This window comes from Lissotriton helveticus, chromosome 8 (genome assembly GCF_964261635.1).
Source record: "Lissotriton helveticus chromosome 8, aLisHel1.1, whole genome shotgun sequence".
NCBI lineage: Eukaryota > Metazoa > Chordata > Amphibia > Caudata > Salamandridae > Lissotriton > Lissotriton helveticus.
In genome coordinates this window covers 1,631,816,241-1,631,840,168 of record NC_136069.1, presented here as the reverse complement: position 1 = coordinate 1,631,840,168, position 23,928 = coordinate 1,631,816,241, and the positions used below count along the sequence as shown (strand labels likewise).

At 47.3% G+C, this 23,928-nt stretch overlaps 1 protein-coding gene across 1 annotated transcript in view; it reads right to left on the bottom strand.

Annotated features, from left to right (window-relative positions):
• Positions 1-23,928, bottom strand: part of CCKBR (cholecystokinin B receptor) — a 332,174-nt gene that overhangs the window by 49,780 nt on the left and 258,466 nt on the right. The window contains exon 3 of the mRNA XM_078658711.1: positions 18,695-18,959. Within this exon, the coding sequence (XP_078514837.1) occupies positions 18,695-18,959 (265 nt within the window). The remainder of the gene's footprint in view (positions 1-18,694; positions 18,960-23,928) is intronic.

Genomic DNA, 23,928 nt, shown 5'->3' with positions numbered 1-23,928 from the left:
GAATGTTGGCAGTTAGAGATGGGATGAGCAGCTAGGCAGGCTGCTCCTGGTGGGGCTGGTACCACACTCGGCCGGCTGGAGTCAAGACAGATGTAACCTGAACTGGAGACTTAATAAAGAAGACCTAAATATACATCCTGGCTCCTGGTGTCTATCTACATAGGACACAACATAATTCTCCAGGCACACACCTCACACAACCATAACAACTCAACAAGGTCATGTGATTCTGTCGCCACCCTCTGTCTAAGCCATCCAAATCTCACCAAGGACATTGCCACACCCAAAACCACCAAGTGCACCTAACCACATATGGAGAAGACCCTAGACCAGGACACAGAACGAAAAAATAAATAGTACGTCTCTCGCCTTGCATTTGTGTTGTAACCCGCTAAGGAGGTGCGCCTATGAATGCAGGTCACTAAAAAGAAATGTTTCCACACGTGGAAATGCCAAAATGCCACAGAACCTCGTGATTTACCAAGAAACAACACACACTTCCAACCAGAAGCACATAACAAAGCAAGCTTATCCATATCAGATCAGACATTTAAAGGCCCAGTATCACCCGGCAAACACTCTAGGTCGCAGTGAATCATGTCCCTGGCATTGCTCATTCTATCAAAATTATGTGGAAGCCACACAAATGATAATCAATGCCTCCTTTACCGTGGGAACCACGCCAGATGAGCTGTACTGCCCATTCAACAAACCATTCCTAGATGTACCAAGTCTGGATGAACATAACACTGCCAACTACAGACCAACAATGAATGGATTCTTCCGGGCTAAAGTTACCGACCAGGGAGCACACATCTAAACGTGGTTATTTACTGGAAAAGCAGCACTTTCAGATGCTGAGGTCTGTATATAGTCTTTCAAAGAGACATTGTCTATCATGGATTCTACACTGGACAAACTAAGCAGAGAGGCAGATGGGAGTGGGGCAGGCAGCCTGACCGTACTACATCTTTGCACTGCTTCCAGCATGGTTCAGCACTGACCGCTATTAAAGTAACTACAGAACTTGGGGTCCAAGTAAAAGCCTTTGAGTTCCTTCTTTTCAGCCAAATGGAAACACATCACCACATCATCTCCCTTCACAATGCACCTCAAATCCTACTACCTGATGCCAAGGTCCCCAAAAGCTCTGCTATCTTCCCAATTCCCTTCAATATCTACCTTATCTTTCTACCTGGACTGAGTTAGTCCTTTGGAGTGTATTGTTATAACTATGAAGGTGGAACACAGATTATACTCAAGTTTGAGAACCTCAGTGACAACCTGACATCCTGATGGGCACCATGCTTGGTCATGGGAAAAGACCGGATGAGTGCAAACCATCTTACTCTCAACCCCGGACAAATCAAAATCCTCAGACGTGAAAACTGGCTGGTGACGCAAGAGATCCCACCTGGCCATCTGACCTAGGTGAAGCACCCCTCCAAGAAACACACTAACTAGCCTCAAAATCCTCCTCTATCCCGGGCTTACCATGGAACACAATAAAACATTATAATGAAAACATCAGCAAATCTGCTTCCCCCACTGAGTTGAAGCCACAGATGAGCTTCTGTTCCCAAAGTCTAAGCTATGCAAGCAGACTGTAAGTAGGACCCCAAAATCCCTCTACAACAAATGACAAGAGTGCAAAACTCTGCAGCCAGACTACTTCTACACAAGGAGTCCTGGGACCGCACATCTCGCCAACTAAAAAACAATGGTCGGCCAGCTATGGTTCCTAAGAGTTACAGGCCCGGGATAACACAGTCGGTCACCAAAGAGCCTAAAACAAAGGTTGAAGAAATTATAGAATGGAACCTTGAGGTACACTCTTTAAAAGAAACTGGGTTAGAATCAAGTTACTTTATTTTATCAGCTGGGAACAGTTAGTTGGGTGTGATTCAAACCAACTCAACAGAGCCTTCTTACCCAGTGCACTTTTACAGGGTTAGTAAAAGGATATTATGGCTGAAAGAGTTGGATGCTGCTGAAAGAGGTAAGAATCTTAACCCATCTGGGATCTGCAGTGTGTGATTTGTTAAATGCCATTTTCAGAACTACAACCCGCTCTAATACACGATTGGCAGTCATGCAAGAGGTTGTTGTCCTTCATGAGTGGTTTGAGCTGATTGCACAACTTTCTAGTCCTTTAGAGAGGAGATGGAAACCCCAAAAAGGTGAAAGTGTTTCAGAACATCAGGATCTGTGAAGAGCTTTTTGAGTGAGGGAGAAACCGGACCTTTTTTCAATCATTTTGAAATACACCCTCAGAGAAGGAGAGAGATAAAAACGAATGAGAAAGAGAGTACAAGAGAAACAGGTGTGCATAGCTAATTCAAAATGGAAGAAGATGTGAACTAAGGAGACAGGCAATGGGTCAGCAAACTGTTTTGAAAGCTTGAGACCGGATATGGCGTCCATAAGCCCATTCTGCCAGAGTGAAGGGAGGCCAGTTGTCTAAGATGGGAGAAGATATGGTGTCAGGAGTATAGTTGAGAAAGGTTTTGAAAGAGTTCGCTTTAGAATAGAAGTTATCAATGATCTGACACTAAATTACAGTATCCTCAGCTATGAAAGAAGGTAAGTTAGTTGCCACTCTTACAAATCCAAAGGGTTTTTGAGGGAGAATTTTAGCATGATCAATTTGTGATTTGAAAGGGTCAATTTGGCTCCAAGCATGTTTCCGTAAAGAGTTCCCAGACACATAAAGAATTTCTAGGCACGGTTGAGAGGTTGGCGTAGACATTTTGTAGTTCTCAGGTCTCTCTTCTCGTCATTTAGCTTCTCGGAGTTTCCTGGAGCATGTTTCTTATTTTTTCTTTCATTAGAGAGGTCACAATGAGTGGTAGAAGCATGGTCTTCTCCTCCCACATGGAAACAAGATGAGCTGCATGAGGTTAAGTGCCTGTGATCCAGATTCCTTATGCCAGAAATCCAGGACATCAGTGGTTTTGGTTAATTTAATTAATTATATTTCTAAAGGAGACACTTGTCTAGCAAAGGCATCCTGGCACCAAGCAGCCTAAAAGATCAGTCACGCGCTACCCCGCTGTTATCTGGTAAAAAGGCCGGTTTGAAGAGAATTCCTGAACTGGCCAAGATCTGGTCACTTACACAGCGCAATTGGTAGGTTGTTCCGCCGATGAGCTTCCTACACCGAGAACGCTCTGCCTCCTGTTTGAGAAAGCATACATTGTCTCTGAACCAGGAGACCAGCTGCTGCAGACCTCAGCCGGCATCCAGGGCGGTAGATCATGAGCTTGTTCCTCAAGTAGACCGGTCCCATCATATGTGCTGCCTTACAAACAATGATAAGTTATTTAAAGAGAATCCTCTTTCCTACTGGTAACCAATGCAGCTTTTAAGTGTCAAAGAGGCAGAGGACATTCTTGATAGATCCAGGGCTAACAGAGCTGCCTCATTTGAAATGTGGGACAACCATTCAATCAGCAAATCACCCAAAAGAAGTGCATTACCATAATCTAAAGGGGTAAGAATATTAGTTTGAACAAAAATAGCTCTATGTTCTGCCAGAAGAAATAGTAATAATTTGCTTAATGGTTTCAGTGGGGGAAAAACAGGTTGATGGTAGCCTATTAACATGAGAGGTCAATGAAAGATGGTTGTCACTGAAGACTACAATATTTGGAACCTCTGAAGATGCTGAAAAATTGGTCTCGGATGGCCATAAACCATTTGCTGTGCAACAAAGTACCTCTCTTGTCTCTTAATTGGATTTAAAGATATGTAAATGTAAATCTGTATTTGCAAAGAGCAAACTACTCACCCTTACGCTTCTCAAGGCGCAGGGGGCTGTCGTGGAAATCAGATTTATGAGGCCCTTGCGCCTCTTTGCGCCGCAATTGCGTCACTTAATTTGACGCAACGGTGGCGCTAACAATGCGCCCTATCGGAGCTGTGGCGCACATTAGGGATGCGCCAGTTAACATAAATCTGCCCCTAAGTGAGCTATTGCCCAGAGTCACATGGTGCTGAGTTGAGATGCCGCTGGAGCCGAGGATTGAACCGTGAACCCTGTGCTCCGAAGTCACTTGGCCGCTGCGGCTGCACCACACCTCTCCAGGATTTAAGGATATTAAAAGTCATCCAACTTGTGACCTCCCTCATGCAGTGATGGACACTATCTTAAAGAGAGGAGGTTTTAGGGTCAACTGGTACTATAAGATGAGCATCATCAGCACAATTCTGTGGGTGCTTGCGCACAAGTAAAAACTTTGGGAACTTTTTAGCTTTTGCTCCAGAGTCTGGGAATCTACTGCAAAACGTACCTGACCAGCAGTTCTACCGCAACGGATTACATTTTAGATGTGTTTCCCTGTAACGCTCCAGCATCTCTGAAAAAACAACAATGTCCCTTTCTGTTTAGGGACTTTAAAACGTTTTCAAGTAAGAACATCAAAAGGAACAGAGCCCTAGTTCAGCAGGAATCCGACCAGCAGGTCCCCTGTGGCAGCTACAATCTCAGATTTGTTCTGCTTGGAGACAACTTTTTTTAACAAAAATGACAAAGTCTCTATTTCAATGAGGACTTTGGAACTTTTTAGAACTTTTTGGCTTCCAGACCTTCACCAGAACTAATCCACTTATTCTTTACCATCAGGGTGCCAACCGGATCAGCCTCAAATCGCACCTAGGTCCCAGTCTACTGCTTCCATAGACTATCATTGGCACTTTGTGCTTTTTTTGTGCTATTTTCACTTAAGTCTTTAAAAACTCATATCTCCAGTTTGCCATACTGGATTTTTGTCATTTTGGTCTTAATTTACACCGAGAATATTTCTCTTCATTCTAAAACTGGTTGCGAGATTTATTATGTTTTGTGTGAGATTTTCGACTGTGTCTGCATTGCTTAATTACTTTACACATTTCCTTTGATAGAAGCCAGACTGCTTTGTGTCTTCTTACCAGGAATTGAGCAGTGTGACATCTAGCAGGTGGTGGAATTATGCTTTGAGGTGGACACTTGTCCACCCCAAATATCAATTCACTTTTCTACAGTGCCATGTCTAGATCCTCTTTCAATGCACTAAGATTTTTTCATTATTTTTTGTCTATGAAACTATGGATGAAAGTGTTCTGTAGCAGCCATAGGGCAACTGTAGACAACATAGCAAATGCATGCATATTGCATATGCACCTTCTTGTTATGCACAGCACTCATTGATCTACCGTGCTTGGTCAGGGATGTAAAAATGCTGAATACATCTTCACTTCCCTCCATCTGCTTAGGTGCTGGTGCCATCTGCCAAGAGAATCCCCTGGCACCTTCTTGCGTGCTGTGCCAGTGTTCCACCCACTTCAGTGGTTCACTGCGACAGGTAAGGCAAATAGTTTGTGACAGCCAATCTGCCTGCTTTTGTGGCCGGTAGTTTAATCTTATATGCTTACGGCTCAACAGGAGAATGCAAAATGCTGGTATTTTAAGGTCAAATATCCCAGTTTATCTCTCCAAGTTAAAACAGAGGTCTAGTAAATTTGGCTATGATGTATGTGAGGAGGGTATGGCTGTTTAAGACAGTAGGCAGACAATGTACGCTTCACACTAGGTATACTAGCCCAATTGTGCTTTCCTTAGTTGGTGTAAACCGCATCAGCAGAGATTCTTCAGGCTTTGACACTGGGTCCACCAAGGTGCCTAAGTGACTGCATCTGAAATGATGTTGGATCAGGCGCCTGATCTAGAAATGCTGAACCACCACCAGCCTGTTGGTGGTAACTCCATGAAACCCTACCAAGGAAACATAGTGCACTTTCATGCAATGATAGCGCCCAATAAGGTTAGGTAGACCTCATATGTGGGCACTCACTATTTAGCATCACTTTGTGAATGTGTGTCCCTTGTCCACATTAGAGAGCAAAACATTCCACCTTCTGCGGTGGGCACCGGGGCAGCAGCCATCAGAGGCCTCCTGTAAAAGCAGGTTGCCCTGTAGCCGCATGGTCAGTTTGGCCAAGAAACCCCTTCTACCAACACAGACAGCTCTAAATTTGGCATATGTTTCTCTGCACCTTGGCAGAGAGGAGACATATGCTGAAACAACAGAAACCATATCCAACACTCCAACTCTAAATGAGGCCTTTAGTTCTTCCTGGAAAATGTGCATGTTGTTACTATCGCATCAAGACAACAAGAGCTGATTAACAGTATCATGGCTGTGTCTTGCTATCTCAAGTCAAGTCAAGTAATCTTTATTTCGGTCAAGGACCATAAAAGATGCAAAATACATAATACACTCATTAAAACAGCATCATGACAAATATGTGTAGCTCCATTAATTGCAAAACATACACAGATTACATTTCTCAAAGGCTAAAAAAGATGAAAGGAAGTTAAAAAGATAAAAAGGATATGTACAAGTTAAAAATATAATAAGATCAGAGCGGAGATATCACGCAGCCGGCAAGACTAGGCAAAACATTGACCACAGAATTAATTCTTAATAAATGACCAGCGCCTTCGCCACATGGCATGTAAGTAACAGGAAACAGAGAATACAATTGGTTGGGAAGTATCACATTTTAAGATCATGAGTGCCTGGTGATACTGCTTAAGCCCCAAATTTCGACATATTTGAGTAAACCATCGCTGTCTGAGATTCTTATAAGATTTACAGAAAAAGAGGACATGGGGCACAGACTCCTCCTTTGCCCCGCACGCTGGACATTCTAGTGATTTGTTAACAGACCATTTGTATGAGAAAGCCCTGAAGGGTAGTGTACCATGCCTAAATTGGACGTAGAGTTTCCTTGCTTGGCTAGGGACAATCTCATCCAAGAAAGGCTCAAGTTTATACCCCTTTTTGTGACTCAAAAAGTCTAAGGTCAGGGATCCCAGTGCAGAGTTGGTGACAACATCCTCCAGTTGTTGGTTACGATGGAGTCTCACCAAATCAGCACAGGGACACCTTCATACACGCTACCTCAGGCTTGCTCCAGAGATCCGGGAAACCCAACCACTTACTCTCCTTTCTTATATGAGAAAACCATTGGATTTTATCTGTCCCAGGGAGTCTCATAAGTTCCTTGACTTCTTCTCTGAAGTACTTCAATTCAGGGGTTACCCGTAGTCTACGCCAGTATGCTAATGGGCGAAGACCGATTGCCTCGTCTATAGGTCTGATATCTAGGTCCATTCTTAGGGTGATAAGGGGAGTGCTAACTGGAAGGGACTTGCTATCTATATGTCATATACCTGGCTGCAGATGAAGAGTCCGGTACAGGCTGGAGTGGATAGCTCAAGGTGAACAACATATGGAAGGGGTGTCTTCATGTCCGGACCAAGGTCAGCTCAACCTCATTCCATCAGCAGCTGAAGGTTAGGCATTGTGCTCCCACCCAGGGGTTAATTTCTTGTTCTGTGGTAACAGAGGCCAATTGCATGTCCTGTGGTAACGGAGCAGGAATTCAAATTAACTGCCAATCATGAGCGAGATCTGATTGTAACCTGAAGAATGGGAAATTCTAGCTTCTAGCAGATGAAAAGTCTGTAGATTCGAAGAGTTCTAATGTGGTATCCCTACATTTCTTATCTTTCCCTGATTGAGCTGGAAATATTGCTTTTCATCATCTTGAAAAACTCTAGTAACAGGCTGTCTAAATCCCCTCCATCTTCAGAATCTCCAGTAACAGCCTGTCTAAACCAGCTCCATCTTGAGAGTCTCCAGTAACAGCAAACCCGCTCCATCTTCAGAGTCTCCAGTAACAGCCTGTCTAAACCCGCTCCATCTTCAGAGTCTCCAGTAACAGCCTGTCTAAACCCATTTCATCTTGAGAATCTCCACTAACAGCCTGTCTAAACCCACACCATATTGAGAGTCTCCAGTAGCAGCCTGTCTAAACCCATTTCATCTTGAGAATCTCCAGTAACAGCCTGTCTAAACCCTCTCCATCTTGAGAATCTCCAGTAACAGCCTGTCTAAACCAGCTCCATCTTGAGAGTCTCCAGTAACAGCAAACCCGCTCCATCTTCAGAGTCTCCAGTAACAGCCTGTCTAAACCCGCTCCATCTTCAGAGTCTCCAGTAACAGCCTGTCTAAACCCATTTCATCTTGAGAATCTCCACTAACAGCCTGTCTAAACCCACACCATATTGAGAGTCTCCAGTAGCAGCCTGTCTAAACCCATTTCATCTTGAGAATCTCCAGTAACAGCCTGTCTAAACCCTCTCCATCTTGAGAATCTCCAGTAACAGCCTGTCTAAACCCGCTCCATCTTGAGAATCTCCAGTAACAGCCTGTCTAAACCCGCTCCATCTTCAGAGTCTCCAGTAACAGCCTGTCTAAACAAGCTCCATCTTGAGAATCTCCAGTAACAGCCTGTCTAAACCCGCTCCATCTTCAGAGTCTCCAGTAACAGCCTGTCTAAACCCGCACCATCTTGAGAGTCTCCAGTAGCAGCCTGTCTAAACCCATTTCATCTTGAGAATCTCCAGTAACAGCCTGTCTAAACCCGCTCCATCTTGAGAATCTCCAGTAACAGCCTGTCTAAACCCGCTCCATCTTCAGAGTCTCCAGTAACAGCCTGTCTAAACAAGCTCCATCTTGAGAATCTCCAGTAACAGCCTGTCTAAACCCGCTCCATCTTCAGAGTCTCCAGTAACAGCCTGTCTAAACCCGCACCATCTTGAGAGTCTCCAGTAGCAGCCTGTCTAAACCCATTTCATCTTGAGAATCTCCAGTAACAGCCTGTCTAAACCCGCTCCATCTTGAGAATCTCCAGTAACAGCCTGTCTAAACCCGCTCCATCTTCAGAGTCTCCAGTAACAGCCTGTCTAAACCTGCTCCCTCTTCAGAGTCTCCAGTAACAGCCTGTCTAAACCTGCTCTATCTTCAGACTTGGCTTTCTCATAAATATGTTTATTAATCAGCCCAGTGGACTTCAGTTTACAAAAATTCTAGCACGCACTGAGCACTGGTATGTCAGTGTGGGTGGAAACTCATAGGGCCTGATTCACAAATGGCCTCCACTCTTGTGGCTGAGGCTCCACATTCGTGGGGTAGGCCCTTTAGTCGTGGGTGAGGTTGCGTAGCCATGGTGGATGCTCTGCAGTCATGGAGGTGGCCCTTCAGTTGTTCGGGAGGTCCCATAGTCATGGGTAGGCTCTGCACGTGGTAGAGCATCTTTGCCCTATGAATTCTCTTCGTGGAGATTGAGCCCCGAGTGCAGAGATCCCACCGTGACTGCAGGGCCTCCGCCATGAATGCGTAGCTTCCCCCATGATTGCAGGGTCTCCGCCATGAATGCGTAGCTTCCCACATGACTGTGGGGCCTCCGCCATGAATGCGAAGCCCCACCCATGACTGCGGGGCCTCCGCCATGAATGCAAAGCCTCCCCCATGACTGCGGGGCCTCCGCCATGAATGCAAAGCCCCACCCATGACTGCGGGGCCTCCGCCATGAATGCGAAGCCCCACCCATGACTGCGGGGCCTCCGCCATGAATGCAAAGCCTCCCCCATGACTGCGGGGCCTCCGCCATGAATGCGAAGCCCCACCCATGACTGCGGGTCCTCCGTCGTGAATGCGAAGCCCCACCCATGACTGCGGGTCCTCCGCCGTGAATGCGAAGCCCCACCCATAACTGCGGGGCCTCCGCCATGAATGCGAAGCCCCACCCATGGCTGCGGGGCCTTCTCCATGAATGCAAAGCCTCCCCCATGACTGCAGGGCCACGGCCACGAGTGCGTAGACCCTCTGTGGATCAGACCCTCAGTTTAGAAGGTGACTCAAGCATGCATAGGGGCTGGAGGAAACATTTCTCTTGTGGCACTGAGATATTTCAAGTCTCAGTTTAGACTTAGGTGCAGTTAACGCATATACTGGTAATAGTCACAGTGGTTGCACTAGTGACATCACAGTGGCCACACCCCTGGGCACGGGGTGCACCCCCTTCCTCACCCCCCTGGGCCCAGGTCTGATGAGAGGGAACAGAATCCTCTTCAGTGCCCTTCCCTCCCAAAAATACACGGAATGTACCTGGCCTCATCTCACTCTCTTCTACCACCTTTGTTCTTGATATCCACACAAGAAATAAAGAGCATAACACGTTAGCAAAAAGAAGGGTGTGGGGGTAGGGTTAGGGGCTCCATTAAAAGACTATCGGGCCTCTGGAAACAGATATAGCGCTCTATTCCCCTGGCGCTATGTTTCGTCAAATAATAGAAGACAAGTTGTTTCGAGTTCTATTTTGATGTGTTTCAAAGCCGAAATCCCTTGAGCATCCAATCAGACTAATGATAAGTAATTTTAATGAGCTTATTGTTTTATTAAATCTTCCTCTTCAATGCACTAGTGGCAATGTGCATGGAAGAGGAAGATTTAAGAAAACAATAAACACATTTTAAAATAGTTATTACTGATCTGATTTGATGCTGGAGGAAATTTGGCTTCGAAACACATTAAATAGACCTCGAAAAACGTGCCTTTTAGTATTAAATAAAACCAGTTTTTTCTCCAAACTTCCATATCATCCAGGAGAAAAATCACTGACTGCATCCCCATGGTAAAAAAAAACCTTGGGGCATATTTACAAGCCCCTAGCACTACCGGAGCATCACTTTTTTTGACGCTCTGGTGGCACTGTTAAAGCCACTTTGCGTGGTTTTATACAAACTTGTAAATATGGCCCTCTTTCACTCAGTACTCTACGTCACTGGGGCATGTCATGGATGTTGCTATGGGTGTTCCCACACAACACCCATGGCTTTTTGAGGCTGCATAGATTTAAAGGGACACATACATCTGGGGCAGCACCAAAAACTAATGCCTTCCCAGGGGAGGCATTAAAGTGATGAAACAAGAAGAAAGACTTTAATTTCTCCTCGTTTTTTGCTCTTTCTATGTGTGCTGCAGAATGACGAGGAGCAAAACACCATTAAAGATTATTTTTGTTCATGAAGTGCTTCCTTCTTGCACAAACACAATCTTCCCTGCAACGCAGAGACCCTTGCGCCATTGTGCAAGAGTGCCTGCGTTGGTTCATGGCTGCGGTTTGTGCGCGAGCGCAGGGGAGAGCACAGGGGTGCGCCATATCTTGTAAATTCGGCGCATCCCTGTGTTTTGGACATGACGCAGCTCAGTGCTGTCAAATTGCTTGTGGCGCAGCGCTGTGCAATTTCATTGCAAATATGCCCCTTTGTGTTGTTCTAGTATCTTGAATGCCTCCCTCCATGTATTCCTACTATCTCTCCCAGTGAGCATCCTCTCCACCACTACACCCACTGAGCTCTGGGCCACATGTACACATTTCAGAAATAGCGATTACCTGTTGCAATTTTCTGCGAATTGCAATTAGGAAATTGCTATTCCTAATCTATGAAACTCATTGAGTTTCATTTTGTGATTCCTAGTGGGTTGAAAATCGACTACCTCATGAATATTAATGTAGTAAGTCGTAGTTTGCGACTCACTAGGATTCACTGCCATTACCTGGATGGTGGCCTTCTGGGGTCAGCTGATGACCATATCTGTAATGTTGGTAGCTCCCACACTGAACACTGAGGCTCTGTAGGTGTATAAATCATTTATTTTCATCCATCACAAGTAATCAGAGCATAAGGGCGCCGAGCGTCTACACAGCAATCGCTCCGGTCGCCAACTGCCGTTTTTCCCCTTCGCGCCTTCACCCAACTGTCTGCTGCGCATGCGCGAGTCTCGCGCTCCTGTCTACAGCGTAACGCGTCACCGCGTTTACGCTAATAGACTAGAGCGCATACTACATATCTCCCCTTTTTAACAATAACAAATTAACTTTATTCCAACTCTACGATATGTCCATGGTTCCCAATGTTCTCTGGCTGGCGCCCATGTCTAACACATCTATGGTTAATGTCCACTCATTTCAAAGTCTCTATATCGAGAGGGCATCGTGACTGCCCTGCCACTACGGGTGTGTCTTACCGGCATGTTCTCTTCCACCTCTCTTTCTCCGCCTGATCTCGCTCCATCTCTCTGATCTCCACTCTGTGTTACGCCGGTCGGTGTATCATCTCCGGCTGTGGACCCAGTGCGGGGATTTCCCACCTCACAGTCCTCTCCTATTCCGTTGGGAAGAACTTCATCATCTTGCTCAGGTTGAGGCCTGTTTTCATGGGAGTCCACCTGTGTCTCTATCACCTCCAGCTTGGGCCATACAACTATCTTGTTTACTCTGGCCATGCGATCTTGGGACCACACCCTGCCGTCGCTGAGGAGGGCTGCTCTGCCTCGCACCTCCTTGACCTGTAACGGCTGACTATATTTGCTGTCACCTTTCTTTTGTAGGGTAGGGAGTTTAACCCTGACCCACTCTCCTTCCTCCAGCTTTGTCCCTTTCGCATTTCGACGTTTGTCATAGTTTGCGGCATAGATCTTCTGGGCCTTTTCTAAGTTGTGCTGAACCACCGCAGGGGACCATTTGCTAGTGATGGTCTTCTCCCTACATACTACATTGTCCCGGGTGAACGGATGCCGTCCTCTCAGCACTTGGAATGGACTGTACCCCACAGCCGTGGGGGTGATCCTGTAGGCCCACAGCATACTCATCACTTCAGTCTCCCAGTCCTTACCCTGCGTGATGGCCGCCTGTATGGAGCCCATTAGCACGCGGTTGAACCGCTCCACTTGACCATTGCATGCAGGATGATACACTGCCGTGTGTTTAGACTCAATCCCATTCCTCCTCATAAACTTAATCCATTTGTCCGAGACAAACTGCGGGCCATTGTCACTGAGGATAGTTTTGGGAATGCCTTCTCTTAAGAACAACGTCGTCAGGAATTTCAGAATCGTGTCCGTATCCATGGATTCTTGAATATCCACCTCAGGCCATTTGGAATATTTGTCTATGACCACACACAAATACTTGTTCACTCCTTGGCTGTCCAGGACAGGCCCTAGTATGTCGATGGCCACGTTCTCCCAGGGGCCCTTTGGCGTGTCAAACTTCCCCAAGGCTGGTCTGAGTGGTCTCAGCACTTTGTCAGCGCCTTGGCATTGGCCGCACTCCCTTACTTGCCTTTCAATGTGTACATCCATGCCTGGCCACCAATACATTTGCTTGACACGTGCTTTGGTCTTTACAATACCTAGGTGGCCCTCGTGAAGTAGAGTCAGTAATCTTGGAATTAGTGAAACTGGAGGCACGACCCTCTCACCTCTGTAGATGAACACTCCCGAGTCACTCAGGGACAGTTCTTCTCTTATTTCATAGAACCTCCGTACTCCATCGGTGAGCCTCCTTTTGTCAGGCCAGCCCGACGTCAAATAACTCCTTATCTCAACCTTTTCCACGTCCTGATCATAGGCAGCCGCCCATTCCTGGATACTTATTGACCTCTCATAGTCCTCCATGCTTGCCACCATCTCCTCCTTATCCAGGGCATCCTCCGGCGCCACTTCCATCGCCGCAGCTCTGCTGAGATAGTCCGCGACCCTGTTCTGCGTTCCTGGCAGGTATTCGACATCATAGGTGTAATCGAGCAGCTTCAGAGTCATTTTTGCTATTCTCGGGGTCGCCGTTTCATGACCCGAGGAAGTCAGGACTTTGATCAAGGGTTTATGATCAGTTTGAAGCTTGAATCTTGTGCCCCATACGAACTGCCGGAACCTGCCCAAAGCCCAGGTGACTGCCAGCATCTCTTTCTCAATGACGCTGTACCTTTGCTCCGTCGGAGACAACGCACGTGAAGCAAAGCTGATCGTTTCAGTAGCTCCATCATCCCTCACTTGTGCCAGAACAGCCCCTAAGCCCTTATCACTGGCATCTGTTGTCACCACAGTCTTGCCCGAGGGTACAAACCCTTGCAATGGAACAGCTTGGCTGATGCAGTCTTTGATCGTGTCAAATTCCAATTGCGCTTCTGAATCCCACTCAAACTTGGTCTTGTCTCTGATGAGTTGCCTCATTCTGTATGTCCTGGTGGCAAAGTGTCTCACAAACTTACTATAATACTCGGCCATTCCAAGGAACGACCGCACTTCCTCCTTGGAGCTGGGAGCCTTTGCATCCTTTATGGCTTTCACGTTTCGTTCCTTGGGTGAAATTCCCTTCGTGCTGATCTCATGACCCAAGTATGTCACCGAGTGGGTCCCTATCTTGCATTTGCTCCATTCCGCCGTTAGCCCCTTGTTTTGCAGCACTTCCAGAACTCTTTGCAGTTTCCTGGCGTGATCTCCTTCGGAAGAGCTCATCACCAGGATGTCATCCTGAAAGTACTGTACCCCCGGAATGTCCTTGAACAGCCGATGCATCAGCTTCTGAAATACAGCCGCTGCGGATGCCAGGCCGAAGGGCATTCTCCGGAACTGGTAGCACCCAAAAGGCGTAATGAAGGCGGTGTACTTCCTGCTCGATGGATGCAGCTCAATCTGATAGTATGCAGACGTGAGATCTATGGTGGAGAAGTGAGTCACACCTTTTGTCTTGGCGAGCATCTCCTCGATTCTCGGTAGGGGAAACTTCTCCACGATGAGATTTTTGTTGAGCTCACGGAGGTCAACGCAGAGACGAACCTGTCCATTTGGCTTCTTGACCACTACCAAGGGGGATAGCCACTCCGCACTGTCCACCGGCTCTATGACGCCTTGCTCCTCCAGCCTCAGGAGTTCCTGTTGTACCGCTCCACTGGTAGACATGGGTATGTTCCTGACTTTATGCACCACTGGTACTGCGCCCTCCTTGAGGACCATTCTGTGGACGAACTTGTCCAGTTTCCCAACTGAGCCATCAAAAACTTTGGGGTATGCTGACTTCCAATCTTCATCTCTCGTGAGGGGCCACTCGTCTGTCAAAAGAATCTGCTCTTTGCCTCCCGGGTTGAGTATGATTCCCAGATCTCCTGCGTCTCTCCACCCCAGCACTGAAGGACCTCTCTCTGCTATATACAGGGTGCACGTGGCTGACCTCCCTCTGAATTCGAATATGAAGTCTCGGCACCCCACTAGAGGAATGGCGTTCTCAGTGTACGAGATGGGTCTGATGTCCGGCGGCCATAGGTCTGGCCCCACCACGGGCACAAAGTCTTCTTCCCATATGGATCTTTGCACGATGGTCCAAGGAGATCCTGAATCGACGGCCACATGTACCTTCACTCCCCCTATCAGCATGTCCGTGCGAGGCTTATCTCTTCGCTTTCCCGTCACCTCTAACACTTGGTCCTCGATGCATAACACCAAATCGTCGTCTTCCAGGTCGTCCTCCCCGCTGACGTCCGCTGTGGCCGCATCGACGCACTTGACCGTGGATTTCTTCCCCCTCTTGCGGCATACTTTTTCAAAATGGCCGACCAGGCCACAAAACGAGCATCTGGCGCGGAACGCGGGACAGCGTTTATCCTGCGCCAAATGTGCCGTGCTGCCACATCTATAACACGCATACTTGTTGTCCGGACCAGGGCGGACTGTCTGCTTCCCTGTCCATCTCGACTCCTTCCTCTGATCTCCAAACGCCCCTCTGGGTTTGCTGGGCTGGGGTGCCTCGTCTATCTTGTTGACCAACTGTCTCGGTGCACTCTCACGTTTGGCTGCTTCTGCACCGCGTTTTGACATCTCAGCCTTTTTGACCATAGCAACAACTTCTTTAAGCGATGTCTCACTCTGCGCCCACAGTTTGTCCTGGACAGACCTGCACGTGGTGTGCATGACAATTTGGTCTTTGATATACTCCTCCTGAAGACCCCCGTACTGGCACGTGATGGCCAGGCGTCGGAGCGCCGCCACATAATCATCAATCGATTCACCAACCTCCTGCTTCCTCTGTTGGAAATTGTACCTGTCTATGGAGACACAAACTGCTGGGCGGTAATGGCTGTCCAAATCATCCAGTGCATTCTTAAAGACATCTGTTTCAGTCGCTCCCCTCTCCTTGGGCACCAGGTTCTTGAACACTCTCACTCCCTCCGGGCCCAGATTGTGGAGTAACAGTCTCTTCTTCCTTTCTGGGGTGAATGCCCCTTCGTTTTCGTCTTCAAGTGCTTCGATATAGTTTTGAAAGTATTCCTTCCAATCTTCCCACTTTAGCTGTGGTTCTCCCGGTCTAGGCAGGAATGGGACGGGGGCCATCAGAGCCGACGCTTGAGTCGCCATCCTGACTTCGCCTCTGGGGTCTACCACCTGGGCACCGTGTTGAATAGGTACACCGGATGCTCCTGCACTCCCTGCCGTGTTACTTTGCCCTCTGGGACTACCTGGGGTGCTGTCCCTTATAGTCTGCGTGGGGTTATCGGTCTGTGCCCCTTCCTCTGTCTCGGGGGTGATGCCTTTGGTTGCCAGGGTGCTGGCTGTGCTCTCCTTCCCTAGCCCGGCACTGACCTGGTTATTGGAGCTGTATTGTAGTTATTTTCGTACTGTTCCACTACTGCCACGCCCTTTGCTCGACCTTGTTGCTGTTTTTTTTTTTTTCTGCAGGTTGGTGTGGGGCTGTTGTGGAGTCCCTACTCCTGACCACTGTCTTCCTGGTGTTCGTGGTCCCAGCCTCGTCGCCAATGTAATGTTGGTAGCTCCCACACTGAACACTGAGGCTCTGTAGGTGTATAAATCATTTATTTTCATCCATCACAAGTAATCAGAGCATAAGGGCGCCGAGCGTCTACACAGCAATCGCTCCGGTCGCCAACTGCCGTTTTTCCCCTTCGCGCCTTCACCCAACTGTCTGCTGCGCATGCGCGAGTCTCGCGCTCCTGTCTACAGCGTAACGCGTCACCGCGTTTACGCTAATAGACTAGAGCGCATACTACAATATCTGCAATTGCTTTTTAAAAAAGTACTCTACTTGTAGTCTGTTTTCCTTAAAAGAAAATGGGATGTGTTCAAAAAGAAAATAATGTAAGGTTTAAGCCTCATTTATTAATAACAGGCATTGGTCTGTGGGATCACTGCCTGCGCTTAAAAAACACCTTCACATTTGTGAATGGTTACCACCTCCTCTAAGGTGTCGGCAAAAAATGAATGTTAAGGGACTCTAATTTGGTCACAAACCATTCATACATACCACTGTGAATTGGTATTAGGAAGGGACGCCTTAAACACGCCCCTTCCAAATACTGATTCACAATACAAATCACAAGTGGATAACAAGTTACTGAATCACAATTTTGTTTTTATACATTGATATTTTTTTTGCAGTTGCAAATGGCGCGGTTTTTTGAATTGGGCCATTAGGACCTCAGAAAATGTATTATACATAAGGGCCCTCTAGCCTCTCAGTCGAGGAGCAGAGCGCCGGTGTTACACTGACAGCAGCTCTAACGCATTTGGGCATAATACATATGGCCCTAAAACACATATATCCACACATACGACAGTACTTTACACACTACGGATTTCTTACAGTATTCTCTAAACTCATGTTTTTATAGAGAGTTTCTATAAAAACCATATCTAAAACATATTTTATATTTTCACGGTGACTCCAGAGAATGTGATGACATCGGTAATCGCGATCCTCCTGGACACGTCGTGAAAACTGAAAACAAAAGCAGGAATTCAATAGCCACCACCATATTAAAAATCATAACTATATATTTGATTCTAACCATCACAGTAGATAATTCACTATCTAAATAACTCTATAAAAACATTTATCAGAATCCCAATATCTCTATAACAATGCATATTAATGATTCACTGATATTTTTTTTATATTTGCGTCGATGATGATAGTCTTGAAGTTCCCGTGTTGGTACACGGGGCAGCGCTGGTGGTCGCAGTGTCATAGCAAATATCGCATGCAATTAAAAAAATCTATTTCGGAGAAATAACTTGTGTCACTCACACCCACATTTCTCCACCCTGACCCCTTATGTGGGCTTTCACACAAATTTTCAGCCACAGGCCTTGTTCCCGATCGATATAATGGCGGCCGCAACTTTCTCTTCAGGTTGCGTCCAGCCGATAAGAGTATTCCCGTTAGCGTGTGCATTCGCGATTCATCGCAAAATCTCCGCAAAATATCAGCAGCTGGAGATATGACTATAATTTTAAACTTACATTTCTCAACATCTACTGAACGGATTTTCACCAAACAAGCAAAAGGCACTTCCTTGAACTGACATGTACTTCTCTGCCAAATTTGGTGTAAGTCTGTTCAGCAGTTCGGGCAGTAGGTGTGACTAAAGGTTCCTATGGAAATGAACATTACAAAGTCAACCTTATTTTGCTCCCCAAATTCTTGGACCCCACAGCATGGATCTCCCCAAACTTTCTATGACAACCAGAACCTACGTTGACATTTTGTATGGAAAATTTCATGAAGATTGGTCAAACAACGCCATAGTCATGGGCAAGTCAAAACATGCTTTTCCTACAGAAACATTGGTCTTATTGTTGGACCAAGGTATGGATAATTTATTGACACTTACCATTCAATATTTTGTTCCTCAATATTGTTCTAACAATATTCTGTCCCTTCGAGATCTGTGATTGGATTGGCTTGTTTCACAAATGTAAACTTAGATGTTTGGTCTAAACTTAGACCAAACGTTTAAGTTTAAGACTTTGGGAATTCACAAAGAGCATTTACTACTATCTTTATGTCCTCATTCAGGGATTTTGTGATTTGTATTTATTCACTATTTTGTCATTTTGACATGTTAACAATGTCTGGTCAATGTGTGGTGCACAGAAAGAACATTAAAAGGTAAAGCAGAAGGAAGAGGAGAGAAATTGGCATGCATATCCCCCATTGCGTGCCTCACCAGGCTTGGTGCACTGTATTGTTTGGCCAGACGATGCGGCACTGAAAGCCAGTGGTCACGCCATCCTTCATCTGGAAAGAGACCAGGGTGTTGTAGATGGGGTAGGGTATCATCATAATGGTCGAGATGATCCAGGTAGCAGCGATGACACGGTAGGCATGGGAACGTGTCTGCCATACGCGGGATTTAAGCGGGTTGCAGATGGCGCTGTAGCGTTCAATCGCAATTGCCACCAGGCTGAAGGTGGACACACTGACGGACAGCCCTATAGAGGAAAAAAAAACACAACATGTCAGAATGCACAACAGTGTGGAACCTTAAAAATCACGTCTAAGGCAATGCACCTATTATCTTTCGTTTATTGGGGCATTCATGCATGTGAAGAAGGGCAGTAGCTACTTTCAAATTTCGTGACCACTGTTAAAAAAAGAACTTTTGTTGAATTGTTATATTGCTTTTCATATTAATGTATCTGTCTCCTTTTTCAATTAACTTCCCTGCCACAGCTGGATACAATGAACCCAAGTCATGTTCTGAAGAGCAATCTACATAGGGCCCGATTCACAAAACTAACTTAAGACACAATCCTAAACTTACTACTTTTGGTATTCACTGAACATACTTCCTATTTTTGGTATTCACAGAATGCACTTACTACTTTTGGTATTCACAGAATGGATTTACGACTACTAACTTTACGTCCGCACTTGGGCCGGAGATTCCGGCCTGGTAGCGGAGATTCCGGCCCGGAGGTGGAGATTCCGGCCCGCAGGTGGAGATTCCGGTTTGGTGGACTTTAGAGTTGGGGATTGTAGTCTTGCACATGCACAATACTATGTAGTTCCATGTTGAGCATATTCGCTCCATTGCCTTGAGATTTTGGTCTGACCCAAGTGACGTAAGGGGTACCAATACATAGTGCTGACTCCCTGGGCAGTGACTACTGGTGTACCTCACATCCTGTGTCCATGTCATTACTTGTCACCCCCACTGCCAATACCACAAAAGCTCACTCCTTGCAGATCCCCCCTGTCCCTCTGGGTGGGAAAGTAAAGGGGTTCTCTCTGCACCCTTCTCGGCAATCAAAAAGAAAATCAAAACCCTTTCACTGGCTTAAGAAATGTGCACAGGATGCAGGTCGTCTACCCGAAGCACAACTTGGGAAACCAGTGGTCACTGAGTTTACAGCTGACGAGGGTGCTGCGGCATTCATCCTACTCTACCTGCAAGGAAGTCCAGGCACACAGGCATACAGGAGGTGTCTGTATCTGCAGCACAAGGTATAGAGCTCAGCCTATAGTCATGGACCCATTTCCCTCCATTGAGGACTCCTGGTGGGATGATAGAAAAGCAAAGGGGAAGCATCCCTGATATACCTTTCAGTAGATACTGTGCAGAGCAGTGACGGGACAGAAGAGGCAACAGGAAAGGAGAAGTAATAGGGCAGGAGAGGTGACCGGAGCAGGAGAAGTGACGAGCAGGAGAAGTAACGGGCAGGAGAGGTGACGGGAAAGGAGAGGTGACAGGGCAGGAGAAGTGATGGGGCAGGAGAAGTGAAGGTGCAGGAACGGTGATTAGGCATGGGCAGGAGCAGTAACCGGGCAGGAGCAGTAGCCGGGCAGGAGTAGTGAACGGACAGGAGCAGTGAATGAGCCAGGAGCAGTGAACAGGGTAGGAGCAGTGAACAGGGCAGAAGTGACGGGGTAGGAGAAGTGACGGGGCAGGAGAAGTGACGGTACAGGAGAAGTGACAGGGAAGGAGAAGTGACAGGGCAGGAAAGGTGACAGGGCAGGAGAGGTGACAGGAAAGGAGAGGTGATGGGGCAGGACAAGAGATGGGGCAGGAGAAGTGAAGGGGCAGGAGCGGTGATTAGGCATGGGCAGGAGCGGTAACCGGGCAGGAGCAGTGAACGGATAGGGGCAGTGAACGGATAAGAGAAGTGAACGGGGCAGGAGAAGTGATGGGACAGGAGAAGTGATGGGGCTGGAGCGGTGATCGGGCAGGAGTGCTGACCGGGCAGGAGCAGTGAACGGGCAGGAGCAGTGAACTGGCAGGAGCGGTGACGGGGCAGGAAAAGTGACGAGTCAGGAAATGTGACAAGGCAGGAAAAGTGACAGGCCAGGAGCAGTGAAGGGGCAGGAGAGGCAACAGGAAAGGAGAGGTGACTGGGCAGGAGAGGTGACTGGGCGGAGAGGTGACTGGGCAGGAGAGGTGACCGGGCAGGAGAAGTGACGGGCAGGAGAAGTGACAGAGCAGGAGAAGCGACAGGACAGGAGAGGTGATGGGGCAGGAGAGGTGACGGGGCACAAGAAGTGATGGGCAGGTGACATGACAGGCAGGTGATGTGATGGGCAAGAGAGGTGATGGGCAGGAGAGGTGACAGGGCAGGAGAAGTAATGGGGCAGGAGCGGTGATTAGGCATGAGCAGGAGTGGTAACCGGGCGGGAGCAGTGAATGGGGCAGGAGCAGTGAATGGGGCAGGAGCAGTGAACGGGGCAGGAACAGTGAACGGGGCAGGAGCAGTGAACGGGGCAGGAGCAGTGAATGGGGCAGGAGCAGTGAACGGGGCAGAAGTGACGGTGCAGGAAAAGTGACAGGACAGGAGAAGTGACGGGACAGAAGAAGTGACTGGACAGGAGAAGTGACTGGGCAGGAGAAGTGATGGGTAGGAGAAGTGACCAGGCAGGAGAAGTGACCGGCAGGTGACGTGATGGACACGTGACATGACGGGCAGGTGACATGACAGGGCAGGAGAGGTGACCAGGCAGGAGAAGTGACTGGGCAGGAGAAGTGACCGGGCAGGAGAAGTGACAGGCAGGTGACGTGACAGGGCAGGAGAGGTGATGGGACAGGAGAGATGATGTGGCAGGAGAGGTGACGGGGCAGGAGAAGTGACGAAGCAGATAAGTGATGGGGCAGGGGCGGTCATTAGGCATGAGCAAGAGCGGTAACCAGGCAGGAGCGGTGAACAGACAGGAGCAGTGAACGGGGTAGGAGCAGTGAACAGGGCAGGAGAAGTGACGGGCAGGAGAAGTGAAGCGCCAGGAGAAGTGACGGGGCAGGAGAAGGGAGGGGGCCGGGGAATTGATGAAGCAGGAGTGTTGATCGAGCATGAGCAGGAGTACTGACTGGACAGGAGCAGTGAAAGGGCAGGAGCAGGCATTTCCCAGGGCGACTGGAAGGGTAGGGGGCCAGTTTAGTTTGGGGGGGCCGGTTCTGTACAAGTGCAGGAGTTTTAAAAACACTGCAAAGTTCTTCCTATATTCAGCAGGTTTCGGTCAACAATACAAGTGCCAAGATAACTTTGGTGATCAATGTACCTGCTGGAGAGAGATGGGAGCATGTTTTGTCTTGTGGCTGTTTTACTCATCTAAGGTAGTGCGGAGGGGTAATATGCCTGCTGCAAAGGACATGTACCATGCATATTAAATAGCAATATTTTATGTGCATAGTTCAGTGGGTACTGCTTTGTGTTCACTTCCCGAATGAAAGGACACTTGAATACATATGTCCTGGCAGTTCGGGCTGGACTGTTCCCATTGGGTGCAGGATCAAGACTGATTTGCATATGGCTGGGGCCAGACTGGAATGGCATGGTGAGCAAAGAAACTATGGATTTAGGCCCAGATCTCTGTACTGGGGTGAATGTATGACATTGTTCTGCATTCTGTCCACTAGTTATACTTTTTGCTATATTATGATTGAGCTGTTACTTGGCTGACATGAATGTGAAGGAGCCTTTGTTGGTTTCCGTGAGTGTAGATTCTCCTGAAGAGTCCCTTTCTCTTCTGGGCCCTGCTTAACACATGTGTACAGGAGGAGCCCTGTATTCATGACCTCAATGTTTGAGACAAAAAATAATCATGGATTTCTGAACAATGAGAGTAAAAGCATTAAGGTAACATGTTGTTAGTGCTTATATTTCGCACGCTTTACATAAACCTGTATTCCCTATGAGTGTTTGCTTTTTCCTGAATTAAACCTCAAATAAACATGTTTATCCATTGTTTGAATTAAATAACATTATAATATTATAAGCTGTAACTGGTCAGTGAAGTGCTAAACGTACTAAAAATTGGCATGTTTTGCTATTTCTAGCCACACCCACTGATTCAATCTTCGGTTATTCCCGCCCCCTGATTCTCCACCCACAGTTCCCCTACTTTTTTTCCCCCACTTCGACCACTGCTAGTAATGCCCCCCCCGACCCTCCCCCCTCGGCAGGATGGTACCTTCCAAGACAGTGTTTCTGCAGAGGCAGCATCGGGTAAACAAAAGGACCCCAGGAAGAAAAGGAAGACAGGATCAGGAAGAAATGGCAAGCTACAACTGCCGAGAGACACGTGTGCCGTCGAAGGACAAGAGACAGTTGCCAGAGTGCTGACTGACAGACCGGAGAGGGACCAGAGGCCGACATGGTAGGGGGACAATGAGCAGCTTGGAGCAGCCTGGGGTGAGGACAAGATGGGAGACAATAGGGGGAGCTTACAGGGGTGTAGAATCGGGGGGAGGTGTTGGGGTGTGACAACCCCAAAATAAATGCAATCTTAGCTTGGTAGGTGGGTCTGGGGGCCCTCAATCGGATCAGCTATCTCTGTGCGGGTGTAAGCCAAGAATTAAAGGCTAAACAGTGACATTTGTTGTAGATGGGAGAGAGCGAGAGAGACAGAGATAACCATCTGGTAGCTTAATTTCAAAATGTGAAACCAGATAACTGGATATCAATACCTACTTCTCTGCTTGTCCAAACTGTGTGATCCTAGGCAAATATCAAATTTCACAAAGCCTCCTTTTTCTTTATTATCACATATGAATGAACCTTTAAATACATGAGCTTTAGACGTGCACGCTACAAGCATGTCTAATGTTTGATTTAGTAGACGGTGACACACCTGTAATGGGTTCTTGGTTTGTTGGTTGGGTCTGGGGCTCCAAAGTCAGGTCCGCAATGCCTGTGTTGGCTTTTCTTGTTGTTCTCATGTCACTAAGATGTTTTAACTTATTAGTTTTTGGACCAGGATATTAAACATATATACAGTGAAAGATTTACCTAAAAGTAGTAAATATGCATCCATACAACTTCTACTTTTTGGATTTCACAAACATTGGCAGCAGTAGGCATGGAAAGCTGTGCCAGTCAAAAGTTTCCATGCATACTACTGCCAATCAAACACTCAAAAGATGATGGGAAAAATGCTTGCAAATAGACTAACCAGTGGCAATCGCGTCGGGTA